Source organism: Corvus hawaiiensis, chromosome 1, assembly GCF_020740725.1.
Source record: "Corvus hawaiiensis isolate bCorHaw1 chromosome 1, bCorHaw1.pri.cur, whole genome shotgun sequence".
NCBI lineage: Eukaryota > Metazoa > Chordata > Aves > Passeriformes > Corvidae > Corvus > Corvus hawaiiensis.
In genome coordinates, this window is record NC_063213.1 from 57,529,036 (window position 1) to 57,553,734 (window position 24,699).

Sequence of the window (24,699 nt, forward strand, 5' to 3'; positions counted from 1 at the left end):
TATTTTTACACACCTACTCTGATGACATTTGTGAAACACATTGATTTTCAATTTAATCCCAAATGCTATATACAGCATCAGCTCAAGAAAAACAAACACCATATGAACCTGTCTCACTTGAAACTTATATGAATCTGACTAGACTTGAGCAGTTGTAAATCTCATTGGATTACAAGAATTTGATTTAATTTCAGAAAACAGGCTTAAATGTCTTTCTACTGCAGAGGAAGGTCAGTATTTGGTCAAGCAGAACATGACTAAGATCACTGAAGTTTGGTTTAAGCTCTGGAGAAAAAAAAGTTTGAGGCATGTGCAGTGAACTTCTGAACTTGGAGTGATTTGCTTTTAAATGCAATGAAGAAGGCAGTTCAAATTCACATTAATAATTAAGACAAATGGGCATTAAAACAAATGGAGATAATATGCTGCCTATATGCTCCTAGCAGCACGAGGTAAATACTTCCCAAAGCAAAAATCATTTACTGTGCACATTTTCCATGTGAAGATACGATTCTTGCAGTGTATCATTAATTCATTTCTCGACTGGCATTTATGGCATGGCCTAGAGGAGTGAGGCACCTAATTCCCTTTGGAAATCTCAGCTGGTTCTTTATTCTAAGCAAACTCCTGCAACCTGAAGTGCTGAAAGACAAAACCACAGTTAACCTGAACAATCACAACATTTAGCAGAGTTTAAAGTTTAATGGTATGAAGAGAACTGACAAATTGGTGTAAAACAGGCGGGCCATATGGCAACCCTCATAGCTCATTTCACAGAGGATGCTCTGGTCCCCTCAACAACAGGGCTCCTGTACAGTCCCTGCGGTACCTCACCTCCCAGTGCACTGCCACAATGGCAGTATTCCCCATTTTCACCCACATCTGCTTGAGGACAGCAATCTTTCCCCCTCATCCCAGGCTTTAGCCTCTCTTAAGTTCTGTACAAAACTGTACAACACCATGTCTGGTAGTTAATACTTCCTTTGAAAATTCATTGTCTTCTAACCAGCTGATACAGAAACGTCCTCATGTGCCTTGATAGTTTATACCTCTGAATATACACGTGATCCTAGTAGCAGCAGCTATGTGAAACACGAATCAGAGCAGGGCCTACCTGAGCAGCATTTCCCTTTTATGCACTCCAACAGCTGTTCTGTTGTTGCCACCATGCCGAGAGCACCTACTGTCTTCAAAGCCCTGACGTGCCAGCTCCAGCATGCAGGAGCCGCTTCCCTAACGTGCCTGGTGTGCCTCCACGGAGCTTTTGTAGAGTTTATTTAGCCATCAAGAAACCACCACAACAAGTGAATGCAAGTTTTGATGTGAGGCTTTTAGCTTTTGATACAGATGAAGGCATAAAGTGGTACCTCAAGACGAGAATCTAACAGAGCAAAGATGTTACCATTTTTTCAGTGTTTTACACAAAGGGTACTGAGGACTAAAACTGATGAACAAAGCGAGACAAAACCATTTGAAGGCTTACTGAAGCAGAGTTTTGCTTGTTGCTGATCAATCACAGAATACAGTATTTGCTCTACAGTACAATATAGAGGTACTTCAAGCCAAACTATACAATAAATGATACAATCAAGCAGAGCCCCTATGACATCTCACTGTTTGGATTGCACCCCACACCTGCATGGGGATGCCAACAGCGGTCCTGGGTTGTGCAGATTCCTTAAAAAAGGCATGTCTCCAAACACCTGATGCCTCTCTTGCTCTTCCCAAATTGAGATGCTGGCAACAGTTTAGATTCAGAAACACTGAGCTCTCTACATATGCAGGGTGGGAAAATCCAGTCTCCAGGCTCCCTAGGCCATCACTTTAATTGTACTCTTCTAGCTCAGCACCTGAATAAAAGCACAACATCATGCTCTTGGATGAGCTAGGCTGGGACAAAGCCTGCACTAATGTGGCTATACTGCTCCCAGTGTCTGTACTTGCTCTGTGCTCCTGTTCAACACTGCACTCCACAGTCTTCAGACCATCATGATTTCCATGGTGGTGTATGAAACCATCTCTTTGGAAATTTAAAAATTAGTTTGATCTTTAGTTTGATTAGTTTGACCTTTAACTATATTACCATATTACAGCATGAGCAGTCTTATTCACTGAAGTACTGAAAAGGTGGTCAAAATATTTATTAGTACAATAAAAGCCATGACAACCAATGATAAGTATTCACTGATATGGAACAGAGATAAAAATAACAGTGTCAGTGTTTGATTCCTTGGCATTGCTGTTAGTGTCGATGTAGCAGAGGTCAGTGCCCCATTTGGAAAGCTGTGAAGGTAAGTTCATTTAGTGCATTCCAGGAAGGTAATAAGAACCCTGGCCTGTCTGAACTAATTCTCACTTGACAGTTGCACAGATGCCGTGAGTTGGAAAACAGCCAAGGTGAATAGCACTTCATGAAAAAAGGTGAACGTAACAAATGACAGTTCTAACAATATACACAACTAGGTTTTCTATTTTAATTAATATAGATTTAGCCCTAGGTATATAATGGCATATACTGACCCAGTAGGTAAACCAAAATTACAGTTGCAGCTCCTGAACTTCTCAGAACAGAGAATTAAGATGCTTAAACTGCTCGTGAGTCACATTAGGCTTCAGAGACTCATTTTGGTCACACCTAAGCTAGACAATGAAGTGATCCAACCTCACAAGGTGATTCACTTTTGACAACAGCCATTATGCTCAATTACAACTTGATCATTTGTATGTGTCATCACTGAATGCAACTCAAGATAAAAGCTTAGATATGAGTCTATTTCTCCCTGACTCTTTTGCACTAGATTTGGTATGTTTTAGTGTCTGTTTCAGATGTGTTACTGTATTTCTTCAACACAACCATGTTTGTGATATCCAGCTTAGAAGGTCTGCTTCACAAAGCAGAACATTTAACACCATTACAGAACACACCACTTTTAAAAACTGAATTTGGTTGATGTGATGTTTAAAGGCTAAGCTTAAAGAGTCAATATACAGCAGATCTAAAAGTATCCTGAGTTTTCTTCTTCTGTATCCTGACAGGCACCCAGGGTAGCTCTTGCTCTGATGCCTCAGAATAAACATGCTGAGTTACAAAACCTTCCAAAGAAAGCAGGCACCAACTATTGACAGCTCTGGTCAGGAAGGTTGCTTATACTGTTCATTGACAATATTGCAGACATTTTTCCTACTCGTTCCTTCCACTTCTGACACAGAGTAAGGTTTACATTTGATGTTTGGCATCTTTTTGCCGGGATAACGTATGCTGGAGCATCAAATGAAGCAAGAAGTATGGAGTCTACATGGTAGACACTAAAGTGAAGAAAAGCTTATTTAAACAGCAACATAAAATATATGTCCAGTGATAACATACCCTAAGGTATTGAGAATGTGGTTTTCTATGGTATGATCACATAACTTCCTTAATTCCTAGGAATTCTGAGATTGTGATAGTCCATGCAACATGACTGCTGGGTACAGTGTTTGCTACTGTTTAAAATCAGAATTAACTCATTAAACTAAAAGAAGACTACCTTAAGTAATTCACATTATTTCACTCAGTTTTCAGCAGTTTCTCTTAGATACAGGTATTTCCCAGAAAAAGTATTTCCTAAGAAATTTTAATTAGAATGTGCATTACCATTTTGTCCCAGAAAGAATTTAGCAATTACTTCTTTTTGATTTTACATGCCACCACCAATCAACTATTTTAATTCTTTCAGGATCCCAATTAGGCCAGTATTAAAGATACTAATTATGGAAGACATAGGGCATTACTTACACCACAACAGACCACTACTGAATATGCCAGATTTAAGTTTACTGGAATACCTTTGTTAGCTGTAAGTGCAATTAATGAAGAAAAACAACACAGTGGTGACATCTAGTCAGAAGCTTTTGATTATTTTGAAATTCTTTAAAGGGCGTGAATCTTCTGATCAAGGTGAATGTGTTTTAAAGGCTGTCTTTGTGCACCTCAGCAAGTGGAACAGAATAACCTTGGAAAATAAACAGAGCCAAAAATAATTACTAACACCCCAATCATTTTATGAGCTATTATTTCACCAGAAAATGGAGAAAATATAACTTTAATCCTGAACAAAACTCTTCAAAGTTTATGTTCTCTATAAACCTTTCACTGAGAATTGAAAATATAAGTTAGTAATGCAATAAATGCCCTAACAAATATATCAGATTTTTCACTTAATGCTTTTTACAGGCTTAAACCAAACTGAGTGAAAGAAAATCACCTTTTACAGTCTGACTCTTAAAGGAAGAATGCCTTTCTGTTATGCTTTTTAAAATAAGGCATGGTGAATTTATATCAACTTCAGTGAATCTTGGGGCATGATAAAAGGAAGAAAATATAGCAGTGGAGTAAACATTCCATAGTATTCTTTCTTCACATATTTATTTCCTCACTGGCTGAACATAAGCCAAAAAAAAAAAAAAAAAAAAAAAAAAAGGAAGGAATAACCCCCCACCCCCACCATAGAAATAGCTGAAATAAACCTTTGGCACACAATGCAGTCTGTGCTTTTCCTCATCCCACCCTCGACAACCTGAATTGCTTCTCTCCAAATAAATCCATGCAAAAGATATTCTGAAGAAAAAGAAACAAAAACAAACTCTGAATATCAAATTTGTTAAGTGGGTGCACCCATTAGGGACGTAAACAAAGTCTTCCTTATTTTCCCTTATCCAGCTGTCTTTCTGGACCTATTGCCTTTAGAAAACAAACAAAACAAAGACAGAACTAAGTGCTAGTAAATAAACATTAATATTGCTCTATGAATCCCTGCCCTCTTGTCTGATATTTTATCATCTTGGGTTTGAGAAGTTTTAATTTCATTCTAATGTAAATAAGATCTGGTCTGTTTGCTCAGTACTTCAACAAGAATTTGCTACAAGGTTTGCAGCATGCAGGCAGTGCCCCGAGAAATGTGACCTTGCTTTAGTCAGTGAAGCCAAAGATCATTTATCACTGTTAACCTACAAATCTGTCTTGCTGGGGCCTCAGATCCATCAAGCACTTGGAAGCAGCTACTTGTCCTGTCCTCCCACCGCTACCTAAAACATTGGATGGGTCTGATCTTTTCTATTACTGTATACCTCTCAGCTAATAAAATATATTTTTGTGGATATGGAACTAACAGGAGTACTTTGTATTTATTTATACAGCTCATTAAAGGCAGATAGAGATTTGGAATGCCCCAAGCCTGGAAAGCTCAGGAAGACAGACCCCAGGCATATGCATGTATTTATGCAGATGAGTTGCCTGGCTGAACCCAATGAGACTGAGCAATTATGTAAAAGCAGGCATCCTGGTCCTTTTGCAACTATACTCGTAAGCTAAAACACAACAGGGAAATGATGCAGGACTAGTAAACTCTGAGAGGAGGAGACTGAAATGGTTGTAATGAGAGCATATAGGCAATATATTCAAGCTATGCAGTCAAGAATACTTTATTATGTATTATTATGTCTGTATTTAGACAGACTTACATCACATAGGACTATCTGCAGCTCCCTGACCCTCAAGCATTTGGTTCACGTGATGTCAGGAGAGAGCACAGAATAGGACACCACATTCACACCAGCACTGCCTTGTAGAAAGTACCATTCCTTCTCCAGATCCACTCTCCCAATTCAGAACACCACTTTCTCTTTACATTAATGGAGACAGAAACTTTCTAAAGAGAACATTAGGTCCTCTTTGAGCAGGGAGAACCAGTCAGACTGAGAATCCAGTGACTGACACCAAAGGCAGTAATACTTGTTAAGAGACAAATATGCTTGTGTTAATGTATGAATTGACTTTGAACTTGAACAGGGGAAAAAAACCTAGGTTTCCTAGGCAGGGACCACCATGGAAGGAGAAAACAGTGAACTCTCTAGTATGCAGTTTGGAGAAAATGTACCATTATTTCCCACTGATTTTTTTAAAAGAGTGAAACCTTTCATATCCACACATACCTATATTGAAATGTCAGTTTATAAAGTTGTTTGAATTTAACACAAGCATTTATGCCTTTTTAACTATAAACATCTTGGAGGTGAATCAGCAAGTCACAAACTCCATCTATTTTAACTACCAGTTACTGAAATATGTATATCTTCAGTGCCTGTACTTACATATGTGTGAGGATGCAGTGCTACCTGACACTCAGAAATTGGCTTGCAGTAGGGAAGAACTCAACCCTGAACTATTTTTGCAAATCCTATCCTGTCAAAGTATCATGAAAGAGAGACAGCTAAGCAGGGAGTTACTGCTATTTAGGCATAAATCAGCATAGGTGATTTAAGAACTAAAATCAAAATTGATATCTATAGTAGTGACCACTAAAGGTCAGATTTCCCAAAGAGCCAACTCTCACTTAAAATTGACTGCCAGCTGAGCTCAGGCGACTTCTAGCAACCCAAAAAAGCAGGTGGATCTTCAAAAGATACTGCACACATGGAATTGTGGAATTCATGGAGCTCTGGTCATGTGTGCTGTCATTGAATTCGATGGGCAGGTAAATAAACATCTGGGTCTCATCTTATGGTGTTAAATGAACATCAAGCTTTTGCAAAAGCAGATATTTGAGGCAGACAAGTTCTAGCAGGTTCCAAACTGAGAACAAGAAGCCTGGAGTCAAGGACCACAAACAACTGATAAATTCACTATCTGGGCATAAGCCCATCTGATTCCCAGAAAGGAAAGCGAGAGTCTGCCTCAACTATCAAGGGGACAGGAGAAGTCTTAAATATGAGAAAGGGATCACTGACATAAAAATAGGGAGTAAGAGCTTTGTGAAGAAAGAGAAGAAGAGGCAAAATTTTGGAGGATTTTGAAAATACGGGGCTCAAAAATGAGGGAGTGAAAGAGCCAGTGTTGGGATGAGACTTAAACAATACAAAAAAAAAAAATTGAATTTACTGGTTGCTTTTTTTATGATCTGAAGAAGGATGTTGATCAGGAGAGGACATGAGAAGTAGATTATGATAATCAAGATCAGAGTGACAAAGTTGGTTGGGGAAGACAAAAAAGTATCTTGGAAAAGCTGGAAAGAAAAAAAGGTAAAATGTATATATCATTCTGGATGCACAGGATAGGGATATTTCTTATTTTTCCTCTCCTAAGGCTTCAGGCCTAAGTGACAAAGAACACTGGCAGCACAGTGTGAGTAGGAAACTTCACTGGGAATATGCTCAGGTGTGCACAGGGAATGGTAAGAATCTCTCCATTGAAGCCTTATTGCTGAATTGAGCAGGGCTAGGGAAAGAGCCTGACCGCTCAACTATTGAGTGGCCAGATTACCCCCGGATTATCTGGCCCATGTCAATTAGCATGCTCCAAACTCACTCCTGGACACAGTCCCGGGAACAACTCGTGCCAGAGACCATTCCCAAAAGGCAGCAGGTATTATGCTCTTACAAGCAAGGTATGCCATATATTACACTAGAAAACATGATTCCTATGGTCTGCAACATGAGTCTTACTTTATTCCAGAAATTTTGATTTAAAAACCTAATGCTGAACAACCCCAAAATAATAACTGCACCTGCAGCTGCATGGGGACCACATAAAGCCCACAGGAGATGCATGCCCAAGTGTTACTTAGCACAGCTGTAGCCAAGGTCTGCCACATGGCCTCGGGGCCAGCATATAGTCCCTAGCTCTGCTTTAGTTTGCAGTACAGATGTGAGCTGTAGCTGACAGAAAAATGATATTCACAAAACACTATCTGTCAACATTTCAGGAAAATTCATGCCCTCATGGTTGCCGAATAAAGCTTGACTCAAGGGCACTGTAAGGATCAAATATGAAAGAAATAAAAGGAATGTAACAGTATTCTGCAAAAGTCATAATGCTGAAGGAAGGCCAATAATGATCCAGAGCATGATTTTTTTATGTCAGGGTGGTGAAATTAGTTTGAGGCACACTAACAGTATATAGTAATAAACAGAACTTTAAAACTACTATGAAATCTAACCAAAGAAGGCACTGCAAAAGTGATGGTCCATTCTTAACATTTAATGATGTTGGAGTGAAAAGCATAAATTTAACCTACTTTTACAAGATTTCCTTACCACAGACCACAGATATCCAAATATCCATACCACAGACATCCAAACGGGATCAATATTTTAAAACCATTCTGTATTCCCAAACAATAGGAACAAAAAAGCAAACAATACATTTATGAGAACGTGACAAAAGGAAAAATTTTACTTTTTCAATTTAAATTCTTCGCAGTAAGATTCTGAGTTTAGAAACCCAACATGAAAAATTAGATCCTTTTTTCAGTTGTATTTTCAGCCTCCTATTGCAGCAGTGATCATAAAACAAACACAGCTGGCATCTTTATTATTTTATTCACTGAAGGATTTAGCTGGACAAACATCACAAAGATGGTGGCTGTTTTCATTGAATTTATGATCAAATATGCTCCAGAGTAAGATCAACTCTGTTACATCAATTATTATGAGATGTGAATAATTTAACAGAAAGTTGTCTATTTGTAAATCAGATCTTACAGATAGAAATTCAGCTGAGGTAGCAGCCAGTGGATATACACTGTATTACAGAATTTAAAAGGATGCAGGCTTTTTGTGAATCACATTTAGTGATAAACATTGTCATTTACATTTTGCTATCTAGTGAGCTGCCAATTCAGGTAAACAATTTCAAAATTTTATTTTAAACTTTAATAAAATTAATCTTTATCAGAGGAGAACTTTACTGATGCTTTTCAAAATTATGGAATATATTTCCTATAAAGGCTTAATTAAAAACAGTAGACAAACTACGATCATCACCATATTTTGAGGTTTTTTTCCATAGATTTTCGCCAGAGTCTGTTGTTCAGCTGAATGCCAGGAGAGTTATAATAATTTTAACACAGAATGTGTGCCTTAGGATATGGGATTGACTCAATGCCTGAAAGAAAAAGGTCAGTTCCCTTTGGAACCACTTGCCTCTTTGCCCTCCAGCAATGACAGGTGCACCAGCCCTGTGCTGAGGCTCGTTATTCACAGTGTGTTGCTGCAGATACATAATCTAACCTCTCTGTTTTAATGCATCAACAGGGTGAGAGTCTCCCATCTTCCCATTTTGACATGGGTCAAGCAGGCATTGAACATATATACGTAATGACCTGCTTGCAACCAGCATCTTTCACAAATTCTCAAACAATAACTTAAAACTTTCTTAGCCAGGTCATTTAAAGAAATCACTAAATTTGTGTACTAAACTGTTTGGCTAGCAAATAAAGTTATGCAAAAAATCAGTTTTCACCAGTCTCCTACAATGATGTGTGCTTCTGCATCACTAATTAAAAAAAAAAAAAGAAGAAAACCTTAATCAAAAAGCAAAAATTCTCGTTTCTCTGCACTATATGGCAGGCAAGACATCAGAAATCTGAAGGCAGAGACATGAAGCAACACAACCAAAAATGCAGGAAAGGAAGTGATTAAGATTTTCTTGAATGAATTCTGAGAGACAGTACCAGGAGATGCTCATGAATGGCAATACCTGAATACCTGTGATCCTACCAGGGAAAAGGCAGTGGTCAAAATTACAATAAAACCCCCACATGAGATCCTCATAAAAGTCAGTAAAATAAGTATTTGCCTAAGGCAAAGATAATTTACAATGTCATATCACTGCAGAAATCTTAACTATTGTCATAAGTCTCCGGCTGGCAATGGAGACAAACAGCATGAGTTTTGAGATTGGCTTAAGCCATCTACAGTGGTGACAAAACCCAGGAACATTATTCATATTTTTATTCTTATTGCCTGTCTGCACCATCTCTCAAAATTATCTACATTTCTGAGACCCTAAGATGAGAATCAAAGGAACTGTTCAGTTGAAGAAAAATGATCTGTAATACAGAACAAGCAGCAGAGGATAATATCAAGCCACATAAGCCAAGAGCAGTTGCTTAGCAGTAAGCACTTTTGAATGCCAACCCAGTTCTCAAGTTGCCTATCATTTTCACTCTCCTTTTGGAAGAATCTTGCCTTTAATGGCTACGTACAAATACTGAGAGAGCCAGCAGTAAGGTCTACTTCATTTATATTACTGCCTTCACAGTATGTCTTCAATTCCTTAGAAAAATATTTTTTAAACACATCTCAGAGACTCAATTTTGTCAGCAATGTCATTATCTGGAGAAGAATTTCAGCAGATAAGCCAACAGTACAGAACTCAAGCAAGAGGGTAGAATTCAGAATGTGAGGATATAATGATGCCTGGTGCCTCTGATCAGAAAGTATTAGACTTCAAACCAAGAAATGAACACAGACACTACGGCAACGTATGAGTAACAGACTACCAAAAACATAATTCTGAGAAATTAATGAAACATTGGCATGTAGAAATGCATAAGGAGAAAGAACAGCTGAAGAGTTGATCAGAAAGTACTCAAAAACGTCAATGAAGAACATCTATTGAAAAAAAAATCATACCTGGAAACACCAAATAAACATGTCTATCTGATATACGTCTCAATATCCTAAGGAATTCTTAGGGAATTAGTGAGGATAGCAAACAAATGTAAGGCATCTTTTAAAAGTCTTTCCAGGAATTCTATACAAGAATAGCTAGTTCTCTTTCCTCATTTCTCTTCATAGGCTTATTACTGTAGATATGTTACTGTAATAATACCTAATTTTGCTCTGCATTCTACAGTATGGTACTAGACTTAAAAAAATATAAATATATGCCCATATTTCCTTTCTGGTATTCAAATAAGAGAATCTTGGCAAATATTTGTTGGACATTGACACAGGAAAACACAAAGAAGGGAAATACAGACAACAGAAACGAAAGACAATATGGAAGCAAAATTAGATTTCAGCAGAAATAAGACAGAATGGCAATCAAAAGAAGAGGTGACTAATGAATAAGACACCAGATAATTTTTTTTTCTTAAGTGGACTTAATAATTGGTGGAACAAAACAACAAAAGGTAACATTTGCTGCAATTTCTATTAAAAAATCTTGCTCTGTGGACAAGCTCCAAAGAGCTTGGATGTGATACACTATCTCATAGACTGAAAACTGGCAGACAGACTATAAGCAAAGGGTAATGATGAGTGGCAATATGCTGAGTTGGAAGGGAAGTGTCCAGCTGTGTGCCAGAGGGATTAGCGTTAGTCACAGTTTTATTTAACATCTTTATTAATGACCTGGACTAAGGGATACCCTGCATACCGAATCAACCCTTAGATGACACTAAATGCTGAAATCACCACAAAAGACGAAGACATTAGTACAAAGAAACTAACAGTAGTGGGATATGTGGGCAGAAAATCTAAAAACAAGATAGGGCATAGAACACTACAAACAATTAGTTCCACAGAAAAATAACCCCAAATATGGATAGGCCCAGAGTTAATAATGCCAACAAACTCTAGTCCAATGCCAGATACTGAATTAAATGTTGCCGAAAACAATAAAGAACATCCATGTACGTTGGGGTGGTATTTTCACTGCTGTCATGGATGGGAAAGGTACAGGGCAGTAACAATGTAATTTTAGTAGTGAAGCAGGATAGAGTTATTAGTACACTGAAACAAAAATGACAAAAGCTTTTGTGGTTCAGTTTAGGAAGCTTATTAGTATTTTTAACTGGGACAAGAGGATGCAACACAATACCTAAAGCTTAGCAACACAAAAGAGGGGGAATTTAGAATAAAGCAAAAATAAATTGACCGTCAGGATAAACATGGCATCAATGAGGTTACTTAGGAATCGTCTTCCCCCGAAGTTTTAAAAGGTATAACATTTTAACACTGTGGTTGCTCCAGTTTGAAAGAGAGAGTGGAATATAAATGAGAAAGGATTTTTCAGCTTGGCGAGAGGATAAATGGAGCAATTGCAGAGATCTTTCTCAGCGCTTGGCTTTAATGAGCGTTTTGTAATTCCGTACCACAATCCCCGCAGCGCGCGTGGGCTCAGCCCCGCCGCCTGCAGCTCAGCCCCGCGCGGTGCTACGCGCACAGAAAACAGCGCTAAGTGGGCACAAGAAAAGGCGCTTAAGTGCCAACAAGCAGCTTCCACCACGCTGAAATTAATTGAATAAACCCCACTAAGCAGCGAAATAAACAACAAAAGGCGCTGCTGGGCCGCCCTCGCGCCCGCCCGCGCGGCGCTGGCGGCTCCGAGCGCCCCCTGGCGCGGGCAGCGAGGCACTGCAGCGGCGGGAGCGGCACGGGGGGAACGGGGGCACGGGGGACACGGGGGGAACGGGGGCACGGGGGGGAACGGGGGGGAACGGGGGACACGGGGGGGAACGGGGGCACGGGGGACACGGGGGGAACGGGGGGGAACGGGGGGGAACGGGGGCACGGGGGACACGGGGGGGAACGGGGGGCACGGGGGGAACGGGGGGCACGGGGGGAACTGGGGACACGGGGGGAACTGGGGACACGGGGGGCACGGGGGGGAACGGGGGGGAACGGGGGACACGGGGGCACGGAGGGCACGGGGAGCACGGGGGGGAACGGGGGACACGGGGGCACGGGGGGAACGGGGGACACGGGGGGAAAGGGGGGCACGGAGGGCACGGAGGGCCGGGAGGGCACGGGGGGCACGGAGGGCGGGGGCTGCGCACGCCGCGTTCTGTCGCAGGGGTCGTCTTGACACGTCCCGAGGCCCCTCGGGCAACCGGCTAGTTATGGGAAATAGGGAAAACCCGGAAAATACGAAATGTTTCTTGTTTCCAGTGCAGCAGTATCATTGCAAACCTTCGGGAGGCAGAGGCATATATAGGCCTCTACATTACAAATACTTCTAAAAAGTATTTTCATTTTGTGTTCAGTTTCCACCCCTGCTCCCCCAGCATGACCCGTGGTCGCTCATGGCCCTAGCACCCCAGCGATGTGCTCACAGTGCACACGGAGCACACAGCCAGCCCACCTCTGCTCGGTACTGCCCGAAATCCTTATTGGTTCTTGGGTTTGTCCATCAGAAAGGTTTCCACAACGACAACACTAAAGCTTTTTGTTTCTGTTGTGCTGAAGAGCTTGAGTTTTCCTTCAGTGGTACTACAGACCATGTTACAATGAGCAATGCTGGTGTAGGGACGGGAGGTGAAGAGATAAATGTGACAATTAGAAGAGTGCTTTTTCTTTAATCAAAACCCAACTAAGGCAAAGATTTTCTGAAAAACCCAAACAACAGAATCCCAAACCAAAAATGATTCCCAAGTCTCAGATCTAAGCAATTCCATAGTCTGTGCCATGCTTGAAACAAAATACAGACTCAAGCTACGTGGACTTGTCTCCTTTCACTTTGCTTTCTTCTGGAAGTTTTCACTGAATAACAATCCCAAAATAGGTCATTCCATCCTGGAATGCAACTTTTAAACACCCTGGCCTCAGAAAGGGAGGTCTCAAGTACAGAGGCCATCTTGTAAAAGGAAGAAATCCTCAGCAGTGGGACTGGCTATGAGAATAAAGTGTTATTTATATAATAAATACAGCCATTCTGGGGAATTACGAAGTAGTAGTCCTATTTATGCAGAGTAGAATTTGTTTTCAACTGCACCTTTTCTTTCCAACCTAATTTCGCACAATACAGCCCATTATGGCAGAAGGATCTGAAAAAGCTTTTTATATCCTACCAAATATACACAAAGATAATTAGTTCTCTTTTGTTATTCTTCTGTAAGGGTTTATTATTGTGGAGAAGCTTTTGCAAATTGAAAGCGGTTGCATTGCATTCTGAAGGCAGAGCTGTTCTTGGTTTTTATTGTGTAGAGATAATTGAACAGAAAAGTTCAGGAAAAAAGGTGAAAATATAATTCATTATGAACTCTATAGGAAGATCAGATTACCACATCTTAGTTCTTTTTAGACCAGTATTTTATAATTGCATTCCACAGTATGTTATGTCATGCTATGTAGGTGAAACTTCGCACTAGAAGCAAACATCAATGCAAGTTTTGTTTCTTAACTTTATAAGCATTACTACAAAATCTATAGATTCTATCTTACCTAGTAAATACTCTCTTTAGGTAGTTTGACAACCAGTGAAGAAATTCAGTGCTGAAGTCTCCAAAGAACTTAATTCACTGTAAGTGGAAGTTATATTATTCCCCTCAAACACTTCCCAAAAGTAGCCTCTAATGTTAAACAATTCTATTTTAAGAGTTTTAGGGATCCGGCTTATATAATGATCCTGCTGGGTTTCACTTTGTAATTGCTGTTAAATTCCATGCTTTTAATTAATTTGCAGTTAGACCAGGAATTAAAGAGCAATTGACTTGTATCCAATATTGTTCCATTGTCTTGCTCTGCCTTTAAAATCATCTCATGGAAGCTGATGTTGGTCAGGTGCAATTATTTTGCCCTCAAAATGCTACCTGTGACTTTTTGGAAGGTTTGGGGTTGGAGTTTTCTGCATCTCTTCCTTCTGCCTTACAGACATGAAGCTGTCTCTGTAGATATTGGAAGAGTATTATTCTTCCTTCTGCTAAGCTTCCCTTACATAAATTGCATTACAATGTACATTTTGAGGTAAAAGCCTCTTTGAAGGCTTCTAAACCCATATTCTCACCCTTACATGCCATGACCTCAAGACATAAATATAAACAAGTTAAAGGATCAGCCTGTGCCTGAGAGATGAAACAGGAGATAGTGAAACTTCATTGTGTTTAGAAAATTAAAGGTGTTCTCTTCCAATCTGGGAGCATGAAGTTCAATGTCACTGTTGTACAGTTTCTGTGTAAAAATTTGTTATTTTTTTTTGTAACGCAATTCCTCCCCTATAAAATGCAGTAATGGGACTTCACCTCAAGAGATGTTTAAGCTTACATGTAAATCCTTACAAGACCATAAACACTGCTCTTTAAGGAATATCTTTCAAGGCTACTAAGATGCTGAGAGGAAGTAGATCTGTACCAAAACCAATGCATATTTAAAAACAAAAGGCTATACATTTTCTCCCCATCTCAGGTATCATGTTCATTGCCCTTAAAACAATTATGTATGTGACATATTTTGTGTCACCAAAAATCTTCCACAAATTAAATCAGGAAGTTAAAAAGGTTTTTTAATTTAAGACTGGAGATTGCTGCTTTTTGAAACATGATAAGAAAGAAAGAAGATTTGTAGAATGAATCAGTCTATCCATGTGTTAAGTTTTACAGCTGGATTATAAACCCCTGGGAATATGATGTCTGTAATGGAAATGTTTATACATCCTTAACTACAGCTGTGCAAGCAAACAGCACTCTAATACAGCACACAGATAAAGATTTACACTGGAAAAAGAGAAAGCCCTTTACATTTCAAATGTAAATGATACATAATTTTGAGGCACTGAATATTTCCTATTATAGTAGAAATACACACATGAAGCACTGAACTCTATGTATTGTCATTGCTTTCGGTCTTTCAATCCATTTATGCTGAAAAATTGCAAATCCTTTGTGCACAGAGCATTGAAAATGTATAAATATTTTTGAAGAGGTTTCATAGAATTTAAAAAGCTCTGGTCTTATTTGAGTCAGCCTGTGATGTGATCAGAACTTGTGTCAATTATGAAATCTCAGAGACTGAGGCTGTTTTAAGCAAACTGGGTTTTGTTCTTTTTTTGTGTGTTTTATGAAAAGAGAAATTTCATGCAATTGTCTCGAAGGAAATACAAGATAGCAACTTTTTCAAATTCAAACCAATTATTGTACTTATTAATACATAACTGCTGTATTTTAATAGTCTAACTGCTGTTAAAATACAGAAAAAAAACTTCAGTCCAGGCCTGCAGGATGGATGGAATAGCATGCCAGTATCTATTCACATTACTTAGGCAAATATATGCCTCCAAGCAAACATATTCAAATCAATATTAGTTTCCTTGTCCTTCTTTCCCAATCCAGATCTAATTGCCTATGTTGTAATATAATTGCTTCTTCCAAGCTTTTGGATTCCATTAACTATTTTTAAAGAAAAAAATCAATTTGCAATTTTTTTGATTGTAAAAGGACAGAATACAGACAATTATAGTGACTTAATTTTTAAAAGGAAAGCGGTGACTTTCAGGAAATTGAATTGTATTCCAAGCAGTAAGATTGAGGTAGAGTCAAATATTTTAAGAGGCAAGGATCACAACTGGCAAAATAGTCTGAGATGTTTACAAAAGAGATATTTACAGAAAGATATTTATAAGTGGCGCTAATCTTCCTGTTGTTCCCTCTGCAGTAAACAGGAGATGGACTCATCCATGAAAGCCACCAAATTAGGCTCCTAGATTGAACTGGACAAGCCAGGAACTTTTCTAAAAGCTGTTGAAAGTCAGTTAATGCAGGCTGGTGACACAACCTTTGTGGAGGCCTGAACTGGTGCCTGCTTTATTTCTCATTGCAGGAATGGGGAAGTTACTGCTAACCAAGGAGGACCCAGAAGTACTGCAAAGTGAGCTACAGGGTCATCATGGAAGATGCCTGGCACTATAGAAGTACAGGTTTTGACTCAAAGGACAACTAACACCTAATTTTAACAACAATCCTGCTACATTAAGAGATTCCTCCTTCAGTGAACCACAATTTCAAAAGCTGTTGGCTTGGTTTTTTAATGAAAACACTGGACCAAATGGGTTTGGGGAGGAGCAGATAGAGAAAAAGGTAGTAGAACAGCAAAGTGAATATAAACCTAATCACATTTTTGAAAAGTGACCATGCTATGGATTTTGCTGTTGTAGACACACTTCATTGCTAATAAATTAAGATATTGAAAAAGCATTTGGATTTCTACTCTATCAATAACTTTCTTCCGTTACAACAAGGAAGTTTCTTCACCAAAACATTTTGTATCTTCAATTTCAGTGGTGAACTTGGAGATGTTACAGTCTCCTGCTGGTTTATCTCTTGAACTCCCTGGTAAACTCCCAACAAGACAGCCAGTTAGTAGCAAAAATAAAATTTTGAATTAGTACCAGAAAGAAAACAACAATGCTGGTGCAGCAAAGGCTTAGCCTTGTTGTAAAATTTTTGGTCAAAAGAGAGTGGAGAAAAATTCTAACAGTTTTTCTGGCAAGACAAGTTATTGACATAGCTGCAATCATCCAGCTCAAACTCTGTATGCTTTCTTCAAAATATAAAAGCTATTAATTGTTCAAGACAGTGCAGTCCAAATATCCTGTCTACAAAGATTCTACACGTGTTGAGAAATCTTCTAGCAAACTTTACACAGATGATTACTTAGAATAATGCCAGTAATGTGGTATTAAATCTGAATACTCATCAGGTAACCTTTCTGGACTTTGAGCATAATACTTTTATATCAATGTCCATCTGATGTAAATGTGAACAAATTCAGGAAACATTGAAAGGAAAAAAAAAAAAGGTGTGGTGAATTTACATTGACTTTTTTCATTCATGATAATTAAGATTACAACAGTATGGTCAGCAGCTCACAGCAATGACCTGGCAACAGGCAATGATTATGTAGAAACAACACTCAACAGTGGATTAGAAACATATTATTTAAAAGTTTCCTAATTTTTATAGATGAACAGAGAAAACAAGATTCAAAACTGATGGCCCAAAGCAATAACACTGCATTCCTCCATGAGCTCAATACACTTGCCAACTAACACCCCCAAGAAGAAAATACAATGCTATGCAGTTTCTTCCTATTTACAAGTAACTGGCAATTCAAGTCTGGCTTATTTGAAAAGAATAGAGCCATTCTAAGTTTGATATGATAACTTCAGCATACCCTTGAAGAGTCAAAAGTGCAATTAAAAAAAAATACTTACTTATTCCATGCTTGTCTAAGATTTTTAGGGCCATACTGTGTAAACCGTTCTGTAAGAAAAAGAGGTATATTCAGTTACTTCACTAAACCCAGGATTTATTTTTTTTAAATATTTCTTTACTGTCAATTTTCAAAATTTCATCATTTCTATGTATCTCCTGCAGCTCAAGTCCTAAGACAAGGAAAGAAAACTAACCTACAAGCAATTGCCATATAAACAGAGGGAAAGACAAAACAAAACACCAAAACCAAAAAAAGCCCCCAAATTGTTAAACCAAATCAAACCAAATCAGCATGACCTAAAGCTCATTTACTGTGGCATCACCAGAAATAGAAAGTTTTACAATTATTTCTAAAGCAGTTTTTGACTGCTAGGGGGAAAAAAGAAGCCTGAAATCTAGTAATACAATAAATAAATACAATTCTCTACAGCCTCACTGTGATATTTTTATGCTTCTCAGGAAGCATAAGAGTAAGTGTGGGTCTCTGTGACATGATGGCCACGTAAGAGTCTATTTTCTAAAAAATACAGATAAATAATGAGCAGAAGTAACAAGTGCAATGACAGCTTATTTACTCAAACATTAAGTTCTTCAGTTCAGATAGAACTACTTTCCCTCTCATATCCAAGAATATGCTTGACCTGCAGTAGGACTCTAGTTGAAAAAGGAAGATGCTATGTAAGCTGCTGCAGAAATGAAGGGCCAGTCCTTCATTAGCCTTTTGAACAGGAGCTAAGTGTGTCCCAGGTACCAACAAACGCAGTTCAGCTGGAGAATACAACATTTTCCGTGGGGACTTGTTGCACAGAAATCCTGCCATGTAGACTGGTACACACCATGGCCAACTACCCTGAAGTGATTGCATTAGTTGCTGTGAAGAAGTTCTGAACTTACAAAATACTCCATAAAATCTAAAAAAAAAAAAATAAAAAAAATAAAAAAAATTGCTTCCTCTCCACCCATGTGCATGACATTTAACAGACCCACTGCACAGTCACAATAGTAATTTTTATATATATGCACACAGATATGCATGCATCTCACTGTAGAAAACAGCTGTAAATGTAACTTTGAAAGAGTTGTGTTCAAATTCCTGTATTTGTACACTTGCTTGTATCACTTCTAAAGCTGTCATGTATACTTCATACACAGTCAGTTCTAAAGATGCCAAAACCAAGGCAGAAGCAAAATCCTAGCATCAATGTGGATGCTTTGATTTTCTTTCTTATACTTTTTTTCCCCCCCTTTAACTAAAAAGACAAATGCAGAAGCTTCAAATCTCATTGACTTCACTACTGGAAGTTACTCATAATCAGTAGACCTGCAAACTGTGTCTGCAGGCCACTTCACATTTACAAGCTTTGTTGCTTTAACCATACTGTTGCAGTTAAAAAATGAGATCACTCCCTTTTACATATGTGTGCCAAGTATACTGGAAACTGGAAGCTACATGACTACAACCCTTCAATTTTAGTTTGCAAATGGGAATTAAAAACATGTATGCTAACAGATACTTACCCATTAAAACAGCAAAAAAAATAAAGACTTTCTATACTCTTTAAGTAAATTGTCCAACCATAACACTGTCAATTCATTTATGACAAAGGACTGAAAAACAAAATGCAGCTAGGCAGTGCTGTGTAGCAACATGTCTGAGATACACATGGGAGTTCAGCTAATAAACTTCAAATTTGCACATTAATCTATTTTGGTGCAGAAAAATCTGGGTGGAAAGAGAATTGAACCAACTTGAAGCATTGCTGAAAAGGTAACCTAGATCTAGAGAGAGACAGATTTTGATTTTCACTATCATTCTGCAATATGTTTTGGTCAGATACTGAGCTGGTTCAAACTGGCACAGCAACACTGACTTCAACAGAGCTACATCCACTTAAAACATTTGAGAAGTATCATATACAAAATATTTTCTTAACCAGACTATCAGATAATTACTTTAATCAATTTAAGCTATTTTTACTGTGGGAGGAAAGCCCCAGAGTCATCCACTTGGCCAAATTGCCTTAAAGCTTTAATGCCCAAAGATCTGTTCCAGTTCTGCAAAAAACCTGAAAAACTATTGCTATGCCAGATGAATTTTTACTGAAAAAATGATAAACTGGAACCAGTTATGTCAATGCTGCTATAAGGGACACACATGAGCAGAACAAACTTCTCAAAGGTATCTTCCTTTGCCGTCTATGGTTCCAGTCTAAACATCTTTTTAAGTAAGTACCTTATACATCATATTTATCAGGCAGGGAGAGGGAAAATTGGGGGGAAGGCATGGAGAGGACAAAACCCTGTCTATAGAGAGGCAAATGTTAGTCCATGGTCCTTAATTTCAAACTCTATGGAATATGCTGTGTGACAGCAAACCATGCTTCTCCTAACTGTTGGTATCAACTCTTTCCTCTCTACTCCAAGCAGAGTAGAGGCTCCTCAATTTACATGCTTTATACAGAAAGAAACCACACATTGATAAAATACAGCTCACATTTTTCTACATAATTTTATGGTCATGGCTCCAACCAGAGTCTTACTAACTTTCATGGACAAGGTAATTAGATGTGACTATTTTGTTAATTAAGCCCAGCCTCATGTACATACCAGCTCATAATATTTTCCTGAATTCGTCCTTTAGAGAATAAGGAAGCAGTGAAACCAGCTGATTTTGATTTCAGAGTTGTCGGAACAGAGAAGCTACAATAATCTTGTCCTTGAGCTCCTCCACCATGGTGCAGTTTCTCAAGTCCTAAACTGTGAAACCACAATATTACATACCTAAAACCACCAAACTTGTAGTCCCAACATAGGCAAAAAGAGAGGTAACTTAACCTCCCAGCTTTTATATGAGCATCTCCTGCTTGTGTCCAATTAATCACAAAACCGGAATTCAGTTTCACAATTACATCCCCAAGTTTGCTTCTGAGTCACTTTTCAGAATGAATGACTGTCACACACCTGTGTCGGCGATTGAACCTCGGACTCAGACCAGCAGGGAATCTGAATTGTTTATTCAAAGGAGTGAGTTGGTTTTATACACTTTCCTAAGGCACAGTATTTCCTTATATGGCGTGACCTATCCCATGTTGCCACATTAGCAACACACTTCCTTCTATGGGGTGATCACTCACTGTTCACTCATCTGTCAGCTCCTGGCAGGCTCCTCTTGGTAGGGGTCTGCAGTGTGACACCTTCTCCCCCCAGGGTCCCGTGGAGACAAGCCTCTGTGTGCTGCCATGTGCTCCTTTGTTCTGCCATGTGCCTTGGCAGGCAGGTTTTACAGCTCACAACCCAATTCTACCTTATAATTCTCCATACACCTGTATGAATGCCTCTGTCCTTTACTGCTCGATGGACATAACAAAACCAAATCTAAAGCTATACGTATCTGACTGTGACCAACTGCACAAAATTACATTTTACTGAATCAGGGGGAGGGCAGGAAAAGCACAAGTTAAATGATTTGCTAAAAAGCTGTTAAAAACAATGCACACAGCTTGCTCAACACTTACTGTGCCTACCAAAGCAGGATGAGAAGATAGAAGACTATTGATAAAGGGAAAGAATCTTGACCAAAGATCCTGTTTTTGAACCTAAAACTAACCTAAACCAGCCTTGAAGTTTGGACTTGGGCCAGGGACACAAAGAGCATGTGAAGGGAAGCAAGGTGAAAAGTTCAGAAGGAAGAAGACCCTTTACTTCATCTGAGGAAGACCCTTACTTCATCCCAGAGACCCCTGCCCACTACCACCAGATGACACTGCGCAAGCACAACGCGGATGTCAATGACTTTTGGGCTCCCTGTAATACGAAGCGAAGCTAGGCAGGGCCAGGCAATGAATATGTATAGGCGTGTTGGGAACCTTAATGAATATGGAACTTGTAACCCGATATACACCAAGCTGAATGCAGCTGTCGGCACGCATGGCTTTGGAGGAATTATCCCCCATGCGTCCCAGTGCTGGAATAAACATACCTACTTCACTACTTATTCCAGTAGTGGAGTCTTTTCCGTATATCATTATGATACTTTCAAGCATATAGCTTTGGTATTTGTTTTTCAGAAGCTCCCACTGATTTGTTCATAAAGAACAGTAATATAAGGCTGTATATGAGATAAATCTTTGCCTGACATGCTTAGAGGCAGCAGTACTGGCAATCTGAATCTCAGTCCAACCTTGTGGAAGAAACCCTGTGAAGCAAAAGCTTAGTGCCTCTCCCTCAGAACTGAAAAGCAACCATGCACATGTGAGGATTTCATGCAGACACTCACATGATCACCCACCCACACAGCCATCCTCCAGCACATGCAAACCACTCTCACGAACACAAGGTGCACCATCTTGCTGAGGCAGCTGCTCACTCTCATCAGGCTGAGATTAAAGAAACATGAATAACTGTATGTTTACAGAGCAGGATTTGATCTCAGATGTATTTTGAATTTTTATAGTTCAAATTGTAGGTATATGTACTAGAGTTCAAATATTTTTAGATTATTATTGTTATATGTGTTTATTTTGAATAAAAACTCTGAAAGACCAACACAGTAAGCATATCTGAAATTTAAAGTAAAAAGTGTGATTTTAATTTCCTTTGTGCAAACACTTCAACATTTGCAAATCTTTCAGGAACAAATTCACGAAACAAAATTTGATCATCTGCATTTTTATCCCAAATATGCAGTCATAAGTCTCACTAGCATCTATGTCTTACTGTTACAGAGCTGGCTTTTCCCATGGATGCTGTATTTCACCGAGTGAAAGGTGAATTTTTGCTTATGTGAAACAAAAGAAGGAAGAGATTTTTAGTTTTGTTCAAATCCCACAGCACCTTAGAGTGTTTACCATTTGCTTCTTAGAAGGCCAAGTTAGCCAAATCTTGACTAAGTGGCATGTCCATAATCAAATGCAGTGTAAAGAGATGCCTGTATAGGACTTCATAAATAAGAGCTAGCCTATAGTGTTCATATTTGTTACTGGAAAGGTGTAGCAAGATCTTCCTGTAGCATAATTTTTATTCTCAGAATGTCCCAAGAGTATCCAAAAAGACTAGGCTACCATGTCACTTCCACACCCTCAGAAGCCCAGCCTCAGAACCAAGACTCACTGTTCTGCTGGGCATTACACATAGCCCGCTCAGAGATGGGGAGTGGAGCAGTTACTCAAACGTTCTTCTGGCAGTACAAGGATCTGAGCTGCTCTTTGCTTCAGACCTTACAGCACAGCTTAATCAATGCCTCATTTGCCAAGGAAGTTTTTAGGACTCTGCCCCACAAACAGCAGCATCAACAAGGCTATTGGAATAACAACTGCAAAATGGAACCAGAGGAAGAGAGGAAGGAAATTTCTTGAGCTAGTCGATTTCACAAACTGGATGCATCAAAAAAATTATGTTCTTAAAACAACTGCTGCCAAATCCTAGCCAGTTTGAAGGCCTAGGGAAAAAAGGAAAAAGCCTGGCCAGAAAGCTCATCCATTACACTCAGCAGTATTAAGTGGTCTTAGAAACAACAGTATTTCTTTTTCTTTCTTTCTTTCTCTTCCTTTCCCTTTTCTTTCTTTTTTTTTCTCTTTTCTTTCTTTTTTTTTCTTTTTTCCTTTAGACAGCCACTCTACAGCAACACTGCTATATATGCATACACACTTGTGTGCCCCCACATATACCTACATGTTCTGCACTGCAAACATCATTATCTGCCTGATAAACATGCTCCATCTGACAGCCCTGCATCAAGGGCAGGTTCAAACAGAAGCGAGTTTCAGCAGAACTCACTAGTGAGCTTATTAGCAGACCACTGCAGGAATACTGGTCTGCTGTGAGAATTGAAAAAATAAGCACTTGCATTTTAAGTGACATAAAACAAGATGAGGGATCTTTCCTCTTTTATCAGTCAGAAAAACACATGAACTGTTATACCTTTGCCACGTTTGCTTTGAAAGGACCTAAGATAGGCAAGAAAAGCTACAGAAGGAATTAGAGGCAGAATACATTTTGATTTTTAGCTTCTTTTTAACAGTATTGATAATCAGCTTCTAGTCTAAACCAAAGAACTTAAAATGCAGTTTGACTTCAAGGCATTTTTTATGTTGTTAATCAAAACATGATGGCTAATATGCATTCCTTGATTAATGTTCTTCTCTATTTAAAACCAAATGTGATTAGCTTAAATGCAAATATTTAAACATCACCATAATTAATATTTTGAAAAGTCTAATTCATGTTATCTTTGAAAGGGTTTTCTTTACATTTAATTTAAAAGTCTAACGTGACTAACACTGTATTGTGATATAAGACATATACAATTTTTAGAAAAGATTAAATGCTAAAATTATTCAAATTATGTTAGCTAACTATATAAAGACAAGCGTCCATGATGACAAGTAAATTCTCAAGTACTATAATATTTGCAGCACTAATGTGCAATTAGAGTTTTTAAAAGTTCAGTCACAATCAGAGTTTTATCAAATGAGCTAGACTTTGGAGTTTTGTCTGCCAAACATCTTGAGAAAAATTGCAACTCCCCCCCCTCCATCCCGTCCCCTCTTCTCCCTTCCATTTGCTTTGGAAAAGCACAGGTTGTGTAAAGAGGAAGAATAGCTGCTGTTTTCTAGACTCCCTCCTGAGCATGAGTAGAAAATGTAATTTTAGTACCCAGCATTGTCTGAAGCACTGGAGTTCTACATTAAATGGTTCCACCTTTTAGCAGAGCTCACCCTGCCTCCCCTGCACATATAATAAGTTACTTTAACTTTTCAGCTTAATGTAATTTTGTTTAAAGAATGGTGAAAACACTGACAACTCTGCTTCCCTTGGGTTGTGGATGCCACAGATTGAAGAAACACTAAATTATACAGTTTAGTTTTAGAAAAAGAAGGGGAGAAATTAAAAATTTATTCTCCTTTACAAATAGCTCTCCTTTCTTCAAGTACTCAAATTCTCAAAGACT

General features: G+C 38.7%; 1 protein-coding gene across 6 annotated transcripts in view; it reads right to left on the reverse strand.

Annotated features, from left to right (window-relative positions):
• The window catches only part of CDK14 (cyclin dependent kinase 14), a 319,708-nt gene that overhangs the window by 72,306 nt on the left and 222,703 nt on the right, over positions 1-24,699 (reverse strand). For all 6 annotated transcript variants that reach the window (XM_048305926.1, XM_048305957.1, XM_048305962.1 and 3 more), the window contains one exon: positions 17,750-17,798. In XM_048305926.1, the coding sequence (XP_048161883.1) occupies positions 17,750-17,798 (49 nt within the window). The remainder of the gene's footprint in view (positions 1-17,749; positions 17,799-24,699) is intronic.